The sequence below is a fragment of the Microtus ochrogaster genome, chromosome 7 (genome assembly GCF_000317375.1).
Source record: "Microtus ochrogaster isolate Prairie Vole_2 chromosome 7, MicOch1.0, whole genome shotgun sequence".
Taxonomy (NCBI): Eukaryota; Metazoa; Chordata; class Mammalia; order Rodentia; family Cricetidae; genus Microtus; species Microtus ochrogaster.
This window is the reverse complement of record NC_022014.1, coordinates 30056909-30071456: the sequence shown is the minus strand read 5'-3', so window position 1 is coordinate 30071456 and position 14548 is coordinate 30056909. Positions and strand designations below refer to the sequence as shown.

General features: G+C 43.5%; 1 protein-coding gene and 1 non-coding gene across 7 annotated transcripts in view; both read left to right on the top strand.

Annotated features, from left to right (window-relative positions):
- The window catches only part of Myh10 (myosin heavy chain 10), a 131164-nt gene that overhangs the window by 50213 nt on the left and 66403 nt on the right, over positions 1-14548 (top strand). For 4 of the 6 annotated variants that reach the window (XM_026780414.1, XM_013347182.2, XM_005349821.3 and 1 more), the window contains 3 exons: positions 2338-2440; positions 3005-3034; positions 8460-8552. In XM_026780414.1, the coding sequence (XP_026636215.1) occupies positions 2338-2440; positions 3005-3034; positions 8460-8552 (226 nt within the window). The remainder of the gene's footprint in view (positions 1-2337; positions 2441-3004; positions 3035-8459; positions 8553-14548) is intronic. The other 2 variants (XM_026780418.1, XM_026780415.1) reach the window with 1 other exon arrangement.
- Positions 14135-14270, top strand: LOC113456363. Its single transcript, XR_003377186.1, has one exon. It is a non-coding gene; the product is annotated as a U8 small nucleolar RNA (small nucleolar RNA).

Sequence of the window (14548 nt, the reverse complement as noted above, 5' to 3'; positions counted from 1 at the left end):
TGTGTGTCTGTGTGTCTGTGTGTGTGTGTGTCTGTGTGTCTGTGTGTCTGTGTGTCTGTGTGTCTGTGTGTCTGTGTGTCTGTGTCTGTGTGTGTGTGTGTAGGATTTATTAGAATGGCTTTTTACAGGCTGTGGTCTGGGCCAGTCCAACAATGACTGCCTTCCAATGGAAAGGCCAAAAATCCAGTAGTTGTTCACTCCAGCAGGCTGGGTGTCTCAGCGGGTCTTCCGTGTGTGCTGGAAACCTGAAGAAGTGGGTTCTAACACCAATGAAGGGAGGCTTCAGCAGCAGGGCAGATGAACTTGCCGGAGAGAGTGAGGGCAGGGGGACAAAAGACAAAAGTTTTCCTTCCATGTCCTTTTTGTGGGCTGCCATGAGAAGGTGTAGCCAGACTTTGGGTGTGTCACTGACTGCAGATGATCCAGACTGAGGGTTGGTCTCCCACTTCAAATGATAGGATTGAGAAAATCCCCCACAAGTGTGCTCAAGCTGCTCGGGTTTTAGTTGATTCCAGATGCATGGAGTCAGCTTGACAACCGAGCTCAGCATCACAGGCAGCAAGTCAGAAAGTGGTTTGTTTCCGGAACTAGAAGGGAGCAGATCCATTGCCTCCATTTTTCAGAGTTAGAGTACGGAAGCTCAGTGATTATTTCCCACTCTAGTCCTATAGCTGGCCAATAAGATCCCTTTGCTCAGCCCTCCTGTGCTTGAGGCCGAGGTTAACCAGCTGCAGAGAACTGGAGAGACAGTGCAGCTGGTAAGCCTGCTGGAAACTTGAGGCGTGGGCTGTTCCAATAATACAGGTTCAAATACAGGTTCCAAGCAGAGGAGTCAGGATTTGCTGGGAGAGTTGGTGGCAATGTAAAGCACTTAGAGACTGCACTTGAGTGCAGGCGAACTGAGTTTAAAATTTTAGTTAGAGATTAGATGTCTTGTTATAATTCAAATAAGTTATATATATAACCTTGTATACATAATATATAAAGGTATATTTCATATAATGCTTTATATAATCATATGTATATATATTATATATTATTGCTCAATTTTCTGGAGACCTGAACTATTCTGAGCAGAAGGATGAGAATCTGGGTGTTCCTAAGCACCCCAGAGGGCTATCTATACTTCAAGCTTAGTCCAGAATACGAAGTGTACTGTGTGAGGTTATGTGGGTTCAGACACAAACCAGCTCATGAGATCATGCAGTCAGGAGCCCTGTGTGAGGCCACTACCCTTGGGAAGGCTTTCTCGAGGTGTGTGCAGTGCAGCACTGGTTCTGACCTGGGAGACTCTCAGTGCTTTGGGGTTGAGCACCAGAGACAAGCAAACATCCCAGAGCCTCCAGTTCCTTCACGTTGCTCTCTCTGCGAAGGCATGTTTGGTGATTTCTCTATCGATGCTAGGGGATGTTTCTAATGCAGTGGCTTTTGCTTTGTTTTTTTGTCTTCCACGATCATGATCATCCTAATAAATTTCTCTTTGCTTATGGAAGCTCTTACCCCCAGGAGCAGGAAAAATGTGTTTTAGAATTTGCCTTTGTTTTCTCATGGAGCACTCCCAGTGAATATTTATTTGGGCTAATTTAATACCTTGTTTTGCTTTTTGAGACAGGGTTTCTCTGTGTAGTCCTGGCTGTCCTGGAACTCACTTTGTAAACTGGGCTGGCCTCAAACTCAGAGACCCACCTGCCTCTGCCTTCCTAGTATTGGAATTGATTAATGGCATAAGCCACCACCCCTGGCTTAATACCCTTTCCTAAAAATATAATCATTTTTAACAGTTTCAGTCAGGTTTGGTGATTAATCTTTTAATCCCACCACTTGGGAGGCTGAGGCAGAAGGATCACTGTAATTTCAAAAGAGTAGTTTACATTGTATGTTCCAGGCCAGCTAGACTTGACTACAGTAGGAGACTCTGTTTCAAAAACCATGAAAACAAACACACATAAAAACAGGCTTGTGTGTGCCTATTGAAGTAATAGGAAAGATGAAAGACAAGTGCAAAAGTAAATCTTTTTTTGCAACCCAGAGCTCATTGTCCAGTATGTATTTTACAAGAAAGATTACAATTTTTCAAGATGGTTCAGTGATGGTGGTGTTGATAGTGAGGTTAGATCTAAGAATAAGGAGTTGATCATTTAAAAACACAGAAAAACAGTAGTAATACTTTCTTTTCTATTATTGCTATTGCCTGTGAGTTTTCTCCTGCTTTCTCTCACTCTTTTTTTTTTCTTTCCCCAATTCTTACTCTGTTCAGTTTCATTTTATCTATTGTAATTTTGGAACACATGTGCTCAGCTCTCTTTTTAAAGTAGCTGATGTTGATATTTCTTTCAGGGGTGAATCGGGTGCCGGGAAGACAGAGAACACAAAGAAAGTCATTCAGTACCTTGCCCATGTCGCTTCTTCACACAAAGGAAGAAAGGACCATAATATTCCTGTAAGTCTTTGCTCTGTTGTTTTTTGTCTGCATTCTGCTCTTTTATAATATCAGATGCAAACCAGGAAAGCGCAGCTGCTGCATCCACTGCTCTGGCTAGCAGCCCCCTGGCCACACACCCAGGACCCTCGCTTCTTCCAGTCGGGAGGAGCTGGGCACAGTACAAGGAAATTAACTAGGCTTTCTCACAAGGGAATTATGGCTGTGGCTTGAGGCCCAGTTTCTGGCAGAGATCGGTGTGAATGGTTATAAATTAATGAGCAGTGCCTATGAAGATTTCTTATTTCCACCAAGTGAGTGTCTGTAAATGATTTTAGTGGTTCTTCCGGACTACAGAATAATAGCCTTCGGCTGCTGCCTATAGCAGCTCTAGGGGTTGGGGGATCTGTGGGAAGAAACCATGGATGGTAAAAGGTAAAAACACAGAATATGGTGTCAGTGAACCTCTGATGTTTTGAGACACTGTAGTAGTTGGTAAGCTTTTGTGTGCCAGCCAAACCAGCTCCCGCTGCTCGCGGGCTTGTGCTTTGTGCTAACGTCTGCCTATCTGTTTGTAATGAGCAGCAGGACTCACCTAAGCCAGTGAAGCCCCAGGCAAGTGATTTTCCTTCTGCTTCTCAGTCTTGAGTGCCTGCCCTGACTGCTGTTTTTAGAGCAAGCCTCTCCTAGAAACATGTAGCACTCTTGGTTCTAAGTGGAATCTTCTAAAACAAGATTTAATGCTGAAAATGTGTTGCTAGAGTCTTACTCTTTCACACAAAGCAGCATGCATTTGTGCTTTTTAGATTTGTGTTCTAGATTACCTGAATGTTTTCCCTTTATCATGACATTGAAATGCATGTTTATAAAGTCTTTAAAATTAAGATGTTTCATCAGTCATATTAGGTGGAACTGTCTTACTATTAGTAAGCGCATGAAAGCTTTGTTTTATGCTATACATTACATTTTAAATTGGGGGCACCTTGAAAGTTGTTCCTTTGTGGCAACTACACTTCTAATAGGTTTTTATGGCATTTTATAATTTATGCCTATGTGTGTTTTAGCCCAAAAGCTTGCTTTGTTGTATTTAATATCCTCAATAAATGAGAATTTTCTTTGTGCTGGGCAAGTAGTGGAGCAGTTATCAGCTGCCTGCCTTTTAGTCCCAGCATGCCCAACATTGGACAAACCACAAACCCCAGGAGAGGGAGGACAGAACTGAACCAGAGTCCTTGAAGAGTGGGACATGGCTCTGGACCGGATTCTCACCTTGGCACAGCAATAGTTGGGTCTATGTCTTCCACATGCAAGAGGCAGTGATGTTGAGGCATATAATTGCTCTATAAATACATATAGAAAAGATCATACATACATGCATACCCAGAGAAACTGTCACAGATGCTGAGACTCTCAAGTATCTTTCTTAACATATAAGGTGAGAAATTGTCCGTAACTGGAGCTCTGATATCTATGAAGGCCTGTGGTGGTCTTTTGTGACTTGCTGCAGCCCAGGTTAGCAATGTAGCTGGGAAGGGATAACACATGAGTTATCATGAGACAGCACGAACAAGAAACCTGTGCATTCAGAGTGCACGCTCTATGGCCTTTAGGTCGGCACCGAGAGCACTAATGAGAGTGGTGACTATATAGATTTTCCAGGTTCTCGGAAGCATGGGCACCATTGCCGTTTAGACTGTTTCGATGTCATTGTAAACTACGGTGCATCCCAGGTGTATGTGAGTAGCATGCCGTACTTGGATGCCTCAGGGGTTCTAGTCCACCCTGGAAGCAAATTCTCCCCAAGGAGGAGGCTGCTGCTTTGGGCTGCGCTGTCCCTGCTGAGTTGCACATCTCTGCATGTTGGCTGTGTGCACAAACCGCAGGGCTGCTTTTCTACATTCATTGCTGCCTTTCGAGTCTGCAGTCGCTATGTGATGTTTAGAGACATGCAAGCGTTGCTTCTCAGTTGTTCTGCAACCCCCGGAAAATGTGAGCTTGTGCTCTGTACCTGAGTGGGATTGGCTCCAGGCCCCGCTCTCTATCCTCCTCCTATGCCAAAACCCTCAGGTGCTCAGGTAGCATGTATAAAGTCGAGCCTGTGCAGTCCTCTTGTGTAATTTAAGGCACACTAGAGTACTTATAATCCCGGTTACAATATACATGTACTGCATAAACAGCTGTTGTGGAGATAAGGGGGGCCTGTATGTTCGGTACAGGTGCTACCCCCAACTCTGAATATTTTAGTTGCATTCTTGGTTAGATTTGTGGGGGCAGAACCTGCAGCGGGCTGACTGTACCTTGCAAAGTTGCTCTCTGTTTTAGCTCATTTTCTTCTCTATTCTCCTCCTTTATTCCACTGGTTTCTGAATTTACATGGAACTTTATTAGCCAAATATTGCAATACAATTCATTCTGTCCAGTTTGCCCTCTTGCATGCACAGTTCTGTGCTTTTGTATATTCACAGTTACACAGTAGAGCATCCTCACCAGTGTAGGACATTTTCATTTTGTCTCCCCACAAGAAACCCTGCTGTCCACTTGTCCACTAGCAGTAGTTACCTCCCGTTTCCTCTGGCGCTGGCAACCATCAGTCCACTCTTTCCTATGCATGAGCCTATTCTGGACATTGCACAGAATGGGAATTGTTTTCTGACTTTTTTCACTTGGGATAATGTTTTCAAGGTTCAACCTACACTGGATCATTAGAAGCAGAGCATCCTTTTCTGTGGCCTAATAACGTTCTGTTGCATTAAATATGCCCCATCTTCCTTGTCCACTGAGCAGTTGGCAGATGTTTGGGTTGCTTCTCTTGGGCCATTTTGAACCCTTGGGTATTTGATTCTTTGGTCTTTTTTTTTTTTTTTTGTTTTTTGTTTTTCGAGACAAGTGCTGGGATTAAAGGCGTGCGCCACCACCGCCCGGCTTGATTCTTTGGTCTTGAACACTCACCTGGAGTGGCATTGCTGGGTCATGTGGAACCCGGAGAGCAAACACGAGTGTTTGTTTCTCTGTGTCCTCATCCACACTTGGCAAAGCGACGTCTGCCCTCTAGTATAACCACCAGGTGGTACAGCATGTCGCTTATGTTCTCCTTGAAAATACGAGTAAATAAAAGAAGCAGTGGTTTTCAAAATTCAAGTTACAAAAGTAAACTTCAGGCAAAGATTTATCTGTGAACTTTCAGATATGTTTTATAACGTAATTGAAAGTTATATTTGGCTTTCCGCCCTCGGTGCCACCCACCAGGCAGCTGCAAGCACAGTACCACTGCGGTTTTTCTCCTCCTGGCAGGTTGCTCGGAGGCTTTCTGTGTCCATTGCCACTCCAAGACTCAGGATGGGGCATTTCAGAGTAGACCCGGAAAGTTTTAAAACTTTCCCATTCACTAAGAATGATTCTTTCAAGCCCATGCACCTGCCTTTCAGCATCTTCAGACAACTGTGTCCTTCCTCGGGGACCTAAACTGCCTTGAAGCAAGGCTAAGGTGACACAACTGAGAGGGAAGCCAGAGCGTGCTGTGTGTGGCTTGCATTGGAATCTGATTTCCATTGTGGCTGAGACCTCCTGCCCTCACCCTCCTGGTGGTCTGGAGCACTTGTGCTTGGCCCTGCAGAGTGCAACAGGTCCTTGCCCCATGACAGCTGCTGGCTGACCTAGAGTTTCGAAAGAATATATTTACTCATTTCAAACTCATCTTTACCAAGAGGATGTTGTATATGATAGAATAAACACAAGGATATAGTTTTCATCATGATTGATAAACTTAAAACAATATATAACTAAATACTTAGAATTTTGTAAATGATTTAAATGTTTTCCCCTGCATTCGTAGGAACGTTTCTTGATATCATATAGACTAGAAGCAAAGGTGAGTGCTTGCCTAGTGCTAGTGGGAATATAAATAGTCTCATTCCCTGTAGTCTTTAGAAATAGGAGTACCATTTAACCTAATTAATTTCACAACTATAAGACTGTGGTAGTAGTTTTATATTAGCTTCATGTAAGATCTTTACTTGATCTCGCCGATGTCTCAGATGTGTTAGGAGAAAACAACCCCATGCATGGCACCATTAGGAAAGTCAGCAGAAGTGACACAGAATTCTTCTGGACTGCATGTTGACTTTGGGGCCCTCAGCTCAGATCATAGGGTTGCCTTTGGCTCGCTCACTACCCCTTCCCAGGTACTACTAGACTATTTTAGGGCTTATCTATGTCCTCTCAAATATTTGCTGATACTGACATAAGGGAAAGGCATTGGTGAGAGAAATGTGACTCCAAGAATCCCTCCTGCCAGGCATAGGGAACCAAGAATGCTGTACTTGATTCTCTTCCAAGTTGGGATGGCATCTTAAGATAGATTATCGATGTTTTAGCTATGACTTGGCAGGAAGGCACATGACTTTAAAGAATCTGTATTTCAGATCTCCATCTCACTGTAGGTGCTTTACTCACCGGAGCCTCTGTTTCCCTAACAATTCTGCTTTCTAATCACACAAATTGAACAGGATAGCAAGCAGTCTCCCTCTGAGCTGCATCCCCAGCCCATACCAGACGTTAGTACTAATAGCTCTCAGTAATCAAAATTTGTTCAGGATTCCAGCCATCTTTAAGAAAATGTAGTGACTGGGAGTGGTAGCACATCCCAGCAATCAGGAGGCTTAGGCAGGTGGCCCCTGTGAGTTGGAGGCCAGCCTGTTCTGATTAGTAAGTTCAAGGACAGCCAGGGCTACATAATGATACCTCAGAGAGAGAGAGAGGGGGGGGGGGGTTTGTTAACATATAATACACAGAGATTTACATAAAACAATCTAAGTATTTATAATCCAATAAACTGTAAGGTTCACTGCACTAGGCAATGACTAAAAGGTAGGACTAGTTCTTGACTCCATTCAGCATTCACAGTGGTAGGCTGTGGTTAAGGCAGTTCAGATAGACATCAGGAGCATGTTCGATGTTTGTGGGTGCCTTGGGAACACCATTCTGCCCTTCAAACTGCATCACATCACAGAGAGTCCCCACCAGGGGATGCAGAAACCGTGAGGTCTTCGGTTGGCCTTGCTGCTGCCCCAGTTCCGTGAGTCACAGCGTGACACCACAGCATGCATTGGTTCCTGTTTTGAGATTGGATAGTGGCATGCATTCTGCATTGCTTGATGGCCACTAACTTCAAATCCTACTTGAGGTTCTTTATATTTCACCTTTTTTGCTTAGAGAGTCACATTTTCTCAGAGTTTCTATTTATTTATTTTCTTTAGGTCTAGAATATTGTGGGCAATTTAAAGTACAGGGATAAGATTTGTGTTTGCGGGGAAAACCAGATTTATTTAGGTCATAAAAGATAATTCTGTAATTACATTCCAGAAACATAACATCACTTTAGTGTTTTTCTTGGCCAGGCCTGACATCATGCGCTTTCTCCTGCAACTTTCTGTTGGGTTTCATAAACTTACACCTCTCATTTGAGAAATCTGTTTTGTAGCCTAGTTTGCATATAAAGATTGACTAAAGTGTGGTCTACATATTAGTGAAGTGAGTGCCTTGCCATCTTAGCCAGCGTCTGATGTAGAGGTGGACTGTTGTCCCATCTGCACTGTGGCATTGTGGAAACGCCCACCAATACAGCGGAGAGTATTCAGTCAGTCCCCTCAAGGCCTTCACACCGAGCAGGATAAAAATCGAGAGCAGTGGTAATGTGTTCTTAAACAGGCTGTTCCACTCCGTTTCATTTCATGGAAACCAATTGCTAAGTTTTATTTTCTGCCTAGTTTAAACTGTTATCGGTCCAACATGACATTTTCTTCTCTGGTGACCCTCTCTAGGTGCTGGGTTTTTTTTTTTTCTTTCAGCAGAACCCATGATCAGATCCAGGAGCAAGGAGCCAGCAGCGGCCCCTGATGACAGCAGGATGAGAGGGACAGGAAGAGGGTGGTTTTGTAATGGGTTTTTTCACCCCAAAGACTGAAGTAAAGACACAAGATTAACATACATCTGTTTTTATTTATGTGTGTGTATGTCTATATGTGTGTGTGATGTCTTCTAGGGTGAACTTGAACGGCAGCTTTTACAAGCAAATCCAATTCTGGAGTCATTTGGAAATGCGAAGACTGTGAAAAATGATAACTCATCTCGCTTTGTAAGTTGAAGAGCCCCCCAAAACTTGGACTTCCTCGGGTTTCTCATGAAATGTCTACTATGATTTGAGCAAATGAATTGATTTTTCTTTTTAGATTTTAAGAAAGGCTAAATTGATAAATGTTGAATTACTTCTAGTAGCCACATATGAAAGTAATTGTAGTGTATTTCAGTTCATATGTTTTTATAAGGACACATAATTGCATAAGAACTTTTTGCCTTTGCCAGTTATTCTATTATGGGATTGGCATAGATAGTGGTGTGCTGGCTAGTTTTATGTCAACTTCACATTTAGTCATCTGAGAGGACAGAGCCTCAGTTGAGAAAAACCCCCATAAGACTGTGCTGAAGGCAAGCCTGCAGGGTATTTTCTTAATTAGTGATTGATGGGGGGGACCCAGCCCATTGTGGGTATTGCCATTCCTAGGGTGGTGGATCTGGGTTCTATAAGAAAGGAGGTTGAGCAAGCTGTGAGGAAGGAGCAAGCCTTAACCGCTGGGCCATCTCCAGCCATTGGAGAGGGTGTGGTGTGCTGTTGGTATCTATTGGGTTGAGGTCAGAGATGCTGGTAAGCATCCCATAATACACAGCACAGTTCCCACAACAGAACTACCTGGCCCCAAATGTCAGTTATGCCAAAGTTGAAATTTTCTACTCTTGAATGTACATGCAGATTATAGGTCAAACCATGAGTGTTAGTACTCATGGAGTTTATTGTAAAGTATACATGAGGGTGCTGGTTGGTTTTGTCAATTTGACACAAGCTAGTGTCACCTGAGTAGAGGGAAGAGGAATTGCTCTTTTTAGATTGGTCTGTGGGTGTGTCTACAGGCATTTCCTTGATTAGTGATGGGTTGATGTGGGAGGGCCCAGCCCACTTGGAGTGGTGTCATCCCTTGGAAGGTAGGCTTAAGAAAGCAAGCTGACTAATCCAGTAAACAACAGCCTTCCATGGTCTGCTTCAGTTCCCGCCTGCAGGTTTCTGCCTGAGTGATTAAGGCAATATTCTTAGATATAACCCTCATTCAGCCAAAAGACAAAGGTATTTCCGAGTTGTCCACGTTTTTTTGTACAGTATTGGAGATTTCCTTTTTCATTTGTTTTCAGTTTCTTAGGCATGGTTTAGTAGTTTTCCGCTAGTATCATAAGGTGTTAGCTACACAGCACTAAAACAGGTATCTGATTTTAGTCATTTCAAAAAATTATTATGTAATTAATTTCACTGATTGAATACAGTTCAGTTAAGATACCCTTTCCATATTCCTCTGTGGGTGTTTACTTTGGTTCTCGGAGGACTTGAAAGTAACCAGTGATCATGACTTAGTTTTAAATTTGAGTATTGGTTTATTGTGAAGTTCAATTAAATATTAAGCATCTATTCTTTGCCAAGCAATTCTGCTGTTGAATTGGTATCTCTGTGAACGTCTTCTAGAGCTCTAAAGTTTAGCAAACTCTAAATGAAATTTTATCTTCTTTTGGAATTTGTTCCCTTGTGTCTTACATTGAATCAAACAGTTGCTTAAGCTTAAAGCAAAATAAAAACAGCAAAAACCTGGGAAGTTAAAATACCTAGGAATTCAGATCTTTTTGCTTGGCCCATACCCCAGCTAATAGTGAATCCAGTTGGTTAACCCTCCAGAGTGTGTTTGAGCTCTGCCCACGCTACTCCCAGCTCCCCGGCTGTCGGAACGCCATCTGAGAAGTTCTCTGTCGTTCCTGCTGGCAACCTGAATATTTCCCTCCCAGCTCACGGCAGCCAGTAATTACACTCCATCTTCTCACCACAGTCAGGAGCCAATTACTTTGATTGCCATCCCTCCCGTGAGATTGCAAGAGCTCAGCCTGGAGGAACCTTGTCTGCCTTGTTCCCCACTGTGCCCTTGGTTCCGGCACTGTGCCTCACAATATAATCAGATATATTTATAGGATCCATTTAATCAAAATGCCACTAAATGCCAGTGACACTCTAGGCCTGGGGAATGTCTCATTGGGCAAACCAGAGTCCTGCCCCGTAGGACTTACCTTCATTTTCCTTTAAACATTAATATTCTCGGTGATACGCCATATCATGCAACTCTGTGTTGCAGCCTAACAATGTGCACGTTCCTGTTTTAGGACTGTGGTTGCATTTGTCCCCATGGACAGGCCAGGTCTTGGGTTAGGACTGGGGTCATCCTGAATGTGATTTAATGTTAAAAAGATGAACTGTGTGTGCACAGTGAGATTTCACGCAGATGAGCTGTGTGTGCACAGTGAGATCTCACGCAGATGAACTGTGTGTCCACGGTGAGATTTCACATAGATGAGCTGTGTGTGCACAATGAGATCTCATGCAGTGAACTGTGTGTGCACGGTGAGATTTCACACAGATGAACTGTGTGTGCACAGTGAGATCTCACGCAGATGAGCTGTGTGTCCACGGTGAGATTTCACACAGATGAGCTGTGTGTGCATGGTGAGATCTCACGCAGATGAACTGTGTATGCACGGTGAGATTTCACATAGATGAGCTGTGTGTGCACGGTGAGATCTCACGCAGATGAACTGTGTGTGCAAGGTGAGATTTCACATAGATGAGCTGTGTGTGTACAGTGAGATCTCATGCAGATGAACTGTGTGTGCACAGTGAGATCTCACGCAGATGAACTGTGTGTGCACGGTGAGATTTCACACAGATGAACTGTGTGTGTACAGTGAGATCTCATGTGGTCACTGTTTACAAGCCACGTGTGTGCAGTGAGAATATTTGAGACTATAAACTCCGTGAGCTTTAGGAGCCATTTGGTTCCATTTCTTTGATCTGATATAGCCGGCTAATTTCCTGAGAACTATCTTTTCTTCTAAAGATGCTAGCATGTGGTTTGCGTTAAGGGATTCTTCAGGAGAGCATTACCCGTATGAAAATAATCATCCACAGTTAGGCCAGTCCTGTTTATGAGAACTGAGATGCATTCCAGATGGAAGCGATTTATAGACAACGGCTTTCTCATAATGAAACTTTGAAACAGGACTTGAGCTTGACATGGTTGTTTGAAGCCGCAGACAGATCTCTCAGAAAGCTATTATTTCTTTATTAATTGTGTTCTGCTGCTAACCAACCTGAGCCAGTTTGACAGTTCGCAGCTCTGCTGTCCCCTCTGGTAGATAATTAGCCCCCAGGAGTCAGAGCAAGGGAGTCTCTCCCTGATTTGATTCTTGGATTGCAATGAAATGAAGTCACAGGTTCACACCTTCGCATGTAATACAAACATTAGAAAGCCCCGAATGCTCTGACCAAAGCTGACCCTGGAAGGTCACCTGTAGCTCATGGGACCGTATCTGAGATGAAGTACAGTGCCCGTGGATTCCCAGATCAGCCGCTGCATGTACTCTCAGCCTTTTCGAACCGAGACTTCTGTGGAGCTCCAGGTGCCAGACCTGGGCTGCCTGGAGTCTTGACGTCTTCTTCACACCCAGGTAGAGTGGGCATTTTTAGTTAGGTTGGTCCTTAACTCCTCACACAGCTCGTGCAATTCTGGTGGTTTCTGATAATAATTACATTAAGTAACAGGCCACTTGGTTCACATGCAAACTCATTTTAGTAACAACAAAGCTTCTGGAGTGGTTTGGAGATTAGGATAATTGAAACATTTGAGGTGGCCATCTGGCCTTTGGATTAAACCCTAGCCACTACTCCTCGGATGACCTTTCTTTTGTTTAAGGAAAATGGCTGCTCCAGAGAATGGAATTTAAAATGGAGTACGTGTACATCACGATTCACGCTCAGTTGTTTAAAGTAAAACATGGCTCACGCATGATCGAGTTATGTGCCAAACTAGCAAAGGGAAAATAATTACAAAGTATAAAACAAACTGCCTTTCCCTGAAGTGGCTGTTAACTAATAATCCGTTATGCTTAATAACTCCAGGTACTTGATAGCCACTCCGGAAAAGTTCCCGGAGGTTTGTCCGCTCAGGACAAATGTTAACTAAACAAGATAATGACATTTTCTTTATGGAGTTAAGAGGGGCAAGCTGGCCTGTGAAGATGAGATTCCTAACCACTTGTGTTTTAAGGCTGGGGTGTAGTTAAGCTAGGGGGAAGTGCTTCTCATGGAGACAGTTCCAGGTTTCTGTTTAGAATACTCTGGAAAGGCATTTCCCACAGGCCACATGCAGCCAAGGATAGCTCTGACTGCTATGCAGAGGACGGTCATATTCGTGGCCTTTTGCTTTGGCTTTTTATTTTAATTGGTGAGATTCTGGTTGACCATTAGAAGTACCACAGTCTGAACTTTATGGAGGGGAGGGTATGTTTAGCATGGATTTTTTCACTTAATAGTTAAGAGATAGAGGACCCACATAAAACTAAGACTCTTGTTTCTCGGTTTAGTCTGGATTTATGTTTCTCTAGAAACATTCCCCACCTGAGTTCTTGGCAGCCTCACCTGAACAATGGTACATCTGCTGGCCTGCTTTTCACCTAATTTGCCAAGATATTCAACGTTAAGGGAACTTTAAGTTTTGGATTATTTGAGGATATTCAGTAAAACGTTGCGTTTTGAAATTTCACTTTTATCACATTGTTAAGAGTCTATGCATGACCGCCATTTGGCTTAAGACTGTTGTTTTATGATTTTGAGATAGAGTCGATTCTAGGACTTTGACGGTTACCTTTGTGCTGGTTTTAGAAAGGCTAGTTCCTATTGAGGGGAAGGGGAGAAGGCATAGGGGAGGAGGCATTTGCGCTCCCTCCTTCCTTCACCCCTGTATCCCTACCTCTCTGGAGTCCCGCCTCTGACTCTGCTTGGTTCTTTACCTTCACCCCAAGGACCATTCTTGGCCCCCACTGCAATGGCAGAGAGACTGTGGACCCAGTTAGGAAAAGGAAGCTGAGCTAGGGAACTGATGAGGGACTGGAGCACTCATGATGGGAATGCCATTGTTGACCTGAGTAGGTACCTGAATAGCTAAATTATTTTAAAAGAGTCTCTTGTAGATTAACGGTTATGAAAGCCAAAACCTGAATTTTCTTCCATTTCTCTTTGGAGTCTGATACCCTTTCTCTAGTCACCCATTTCCTCGTCCCTAAAAATCTGTTTTCTATGTTGAGCTGTATCACCGTTACCCTCCAGTTCCACCCACCATTATCCTAAAGTGCATGATTTCATTCTTCTTTCTGCTCAGATCAAACTCCACTGTGTGTACATATCTGCACACAGCTCCACTGTGTGTACATATCTGCACACAGCTCCACTATGTGTACATATAACTTCACTGTATGTATATATGCACACTACCGTATGTACATATGCACATGACTCCACTATGTATGTTTCTACACATGATTTCACTGTATGTACATATACACATAACTCCATGGTATGTATATATCTACACATACATCTATTGACAGGCACCTAGGCTGACTCCATGTCCCGACCTTGTGAATGCCATCATGATAAGCATGGGTATGAAGTGTTCCTTGTGGACCAGCTTCTTTTTCTTAGGGTTTGTACCCGGGCCTGATGTAGCGACTCCTGTGGTCGTTCTGCTCTCAGTTAAGCGGCATGCTGTTACACACTCCGTAAAGAAGCTGGACCTATCGTCAGGAGGTTAATCCTTACCTGTTCCTCCTTTTGGAGGGCAGATAGAAAATGATGAGTGGAGCTTGCATGACTTGCTGATTAGCATTTCCATGTAGCCAGGACTTGACAACATCCTGGTTGCTCTTATCTGATTCTCTGATGATCACACTTATTTCCTGTGTGCAAATTGATAGAATGTTCTAAGTAGGTGTTTAGTTTCATAACTTGTTTTGTTGCTGGTTATAAGCTTGGCTAGATTTCTTTTTTTTTTTTTTTGTTTTGTTTTGTTTTGTTTTGTTTTTCGAGACAGGGTTTCTCTGTAGCTTTGGAGCCTGTCTGTCCTGGCACTAGCTCTTGTAGACCAGGCTGGCCTCGAACTCACAGAGATCCGCCTGCCTCTGCCTCCCGAGTGCTGGGATTAAAGGTGTGCG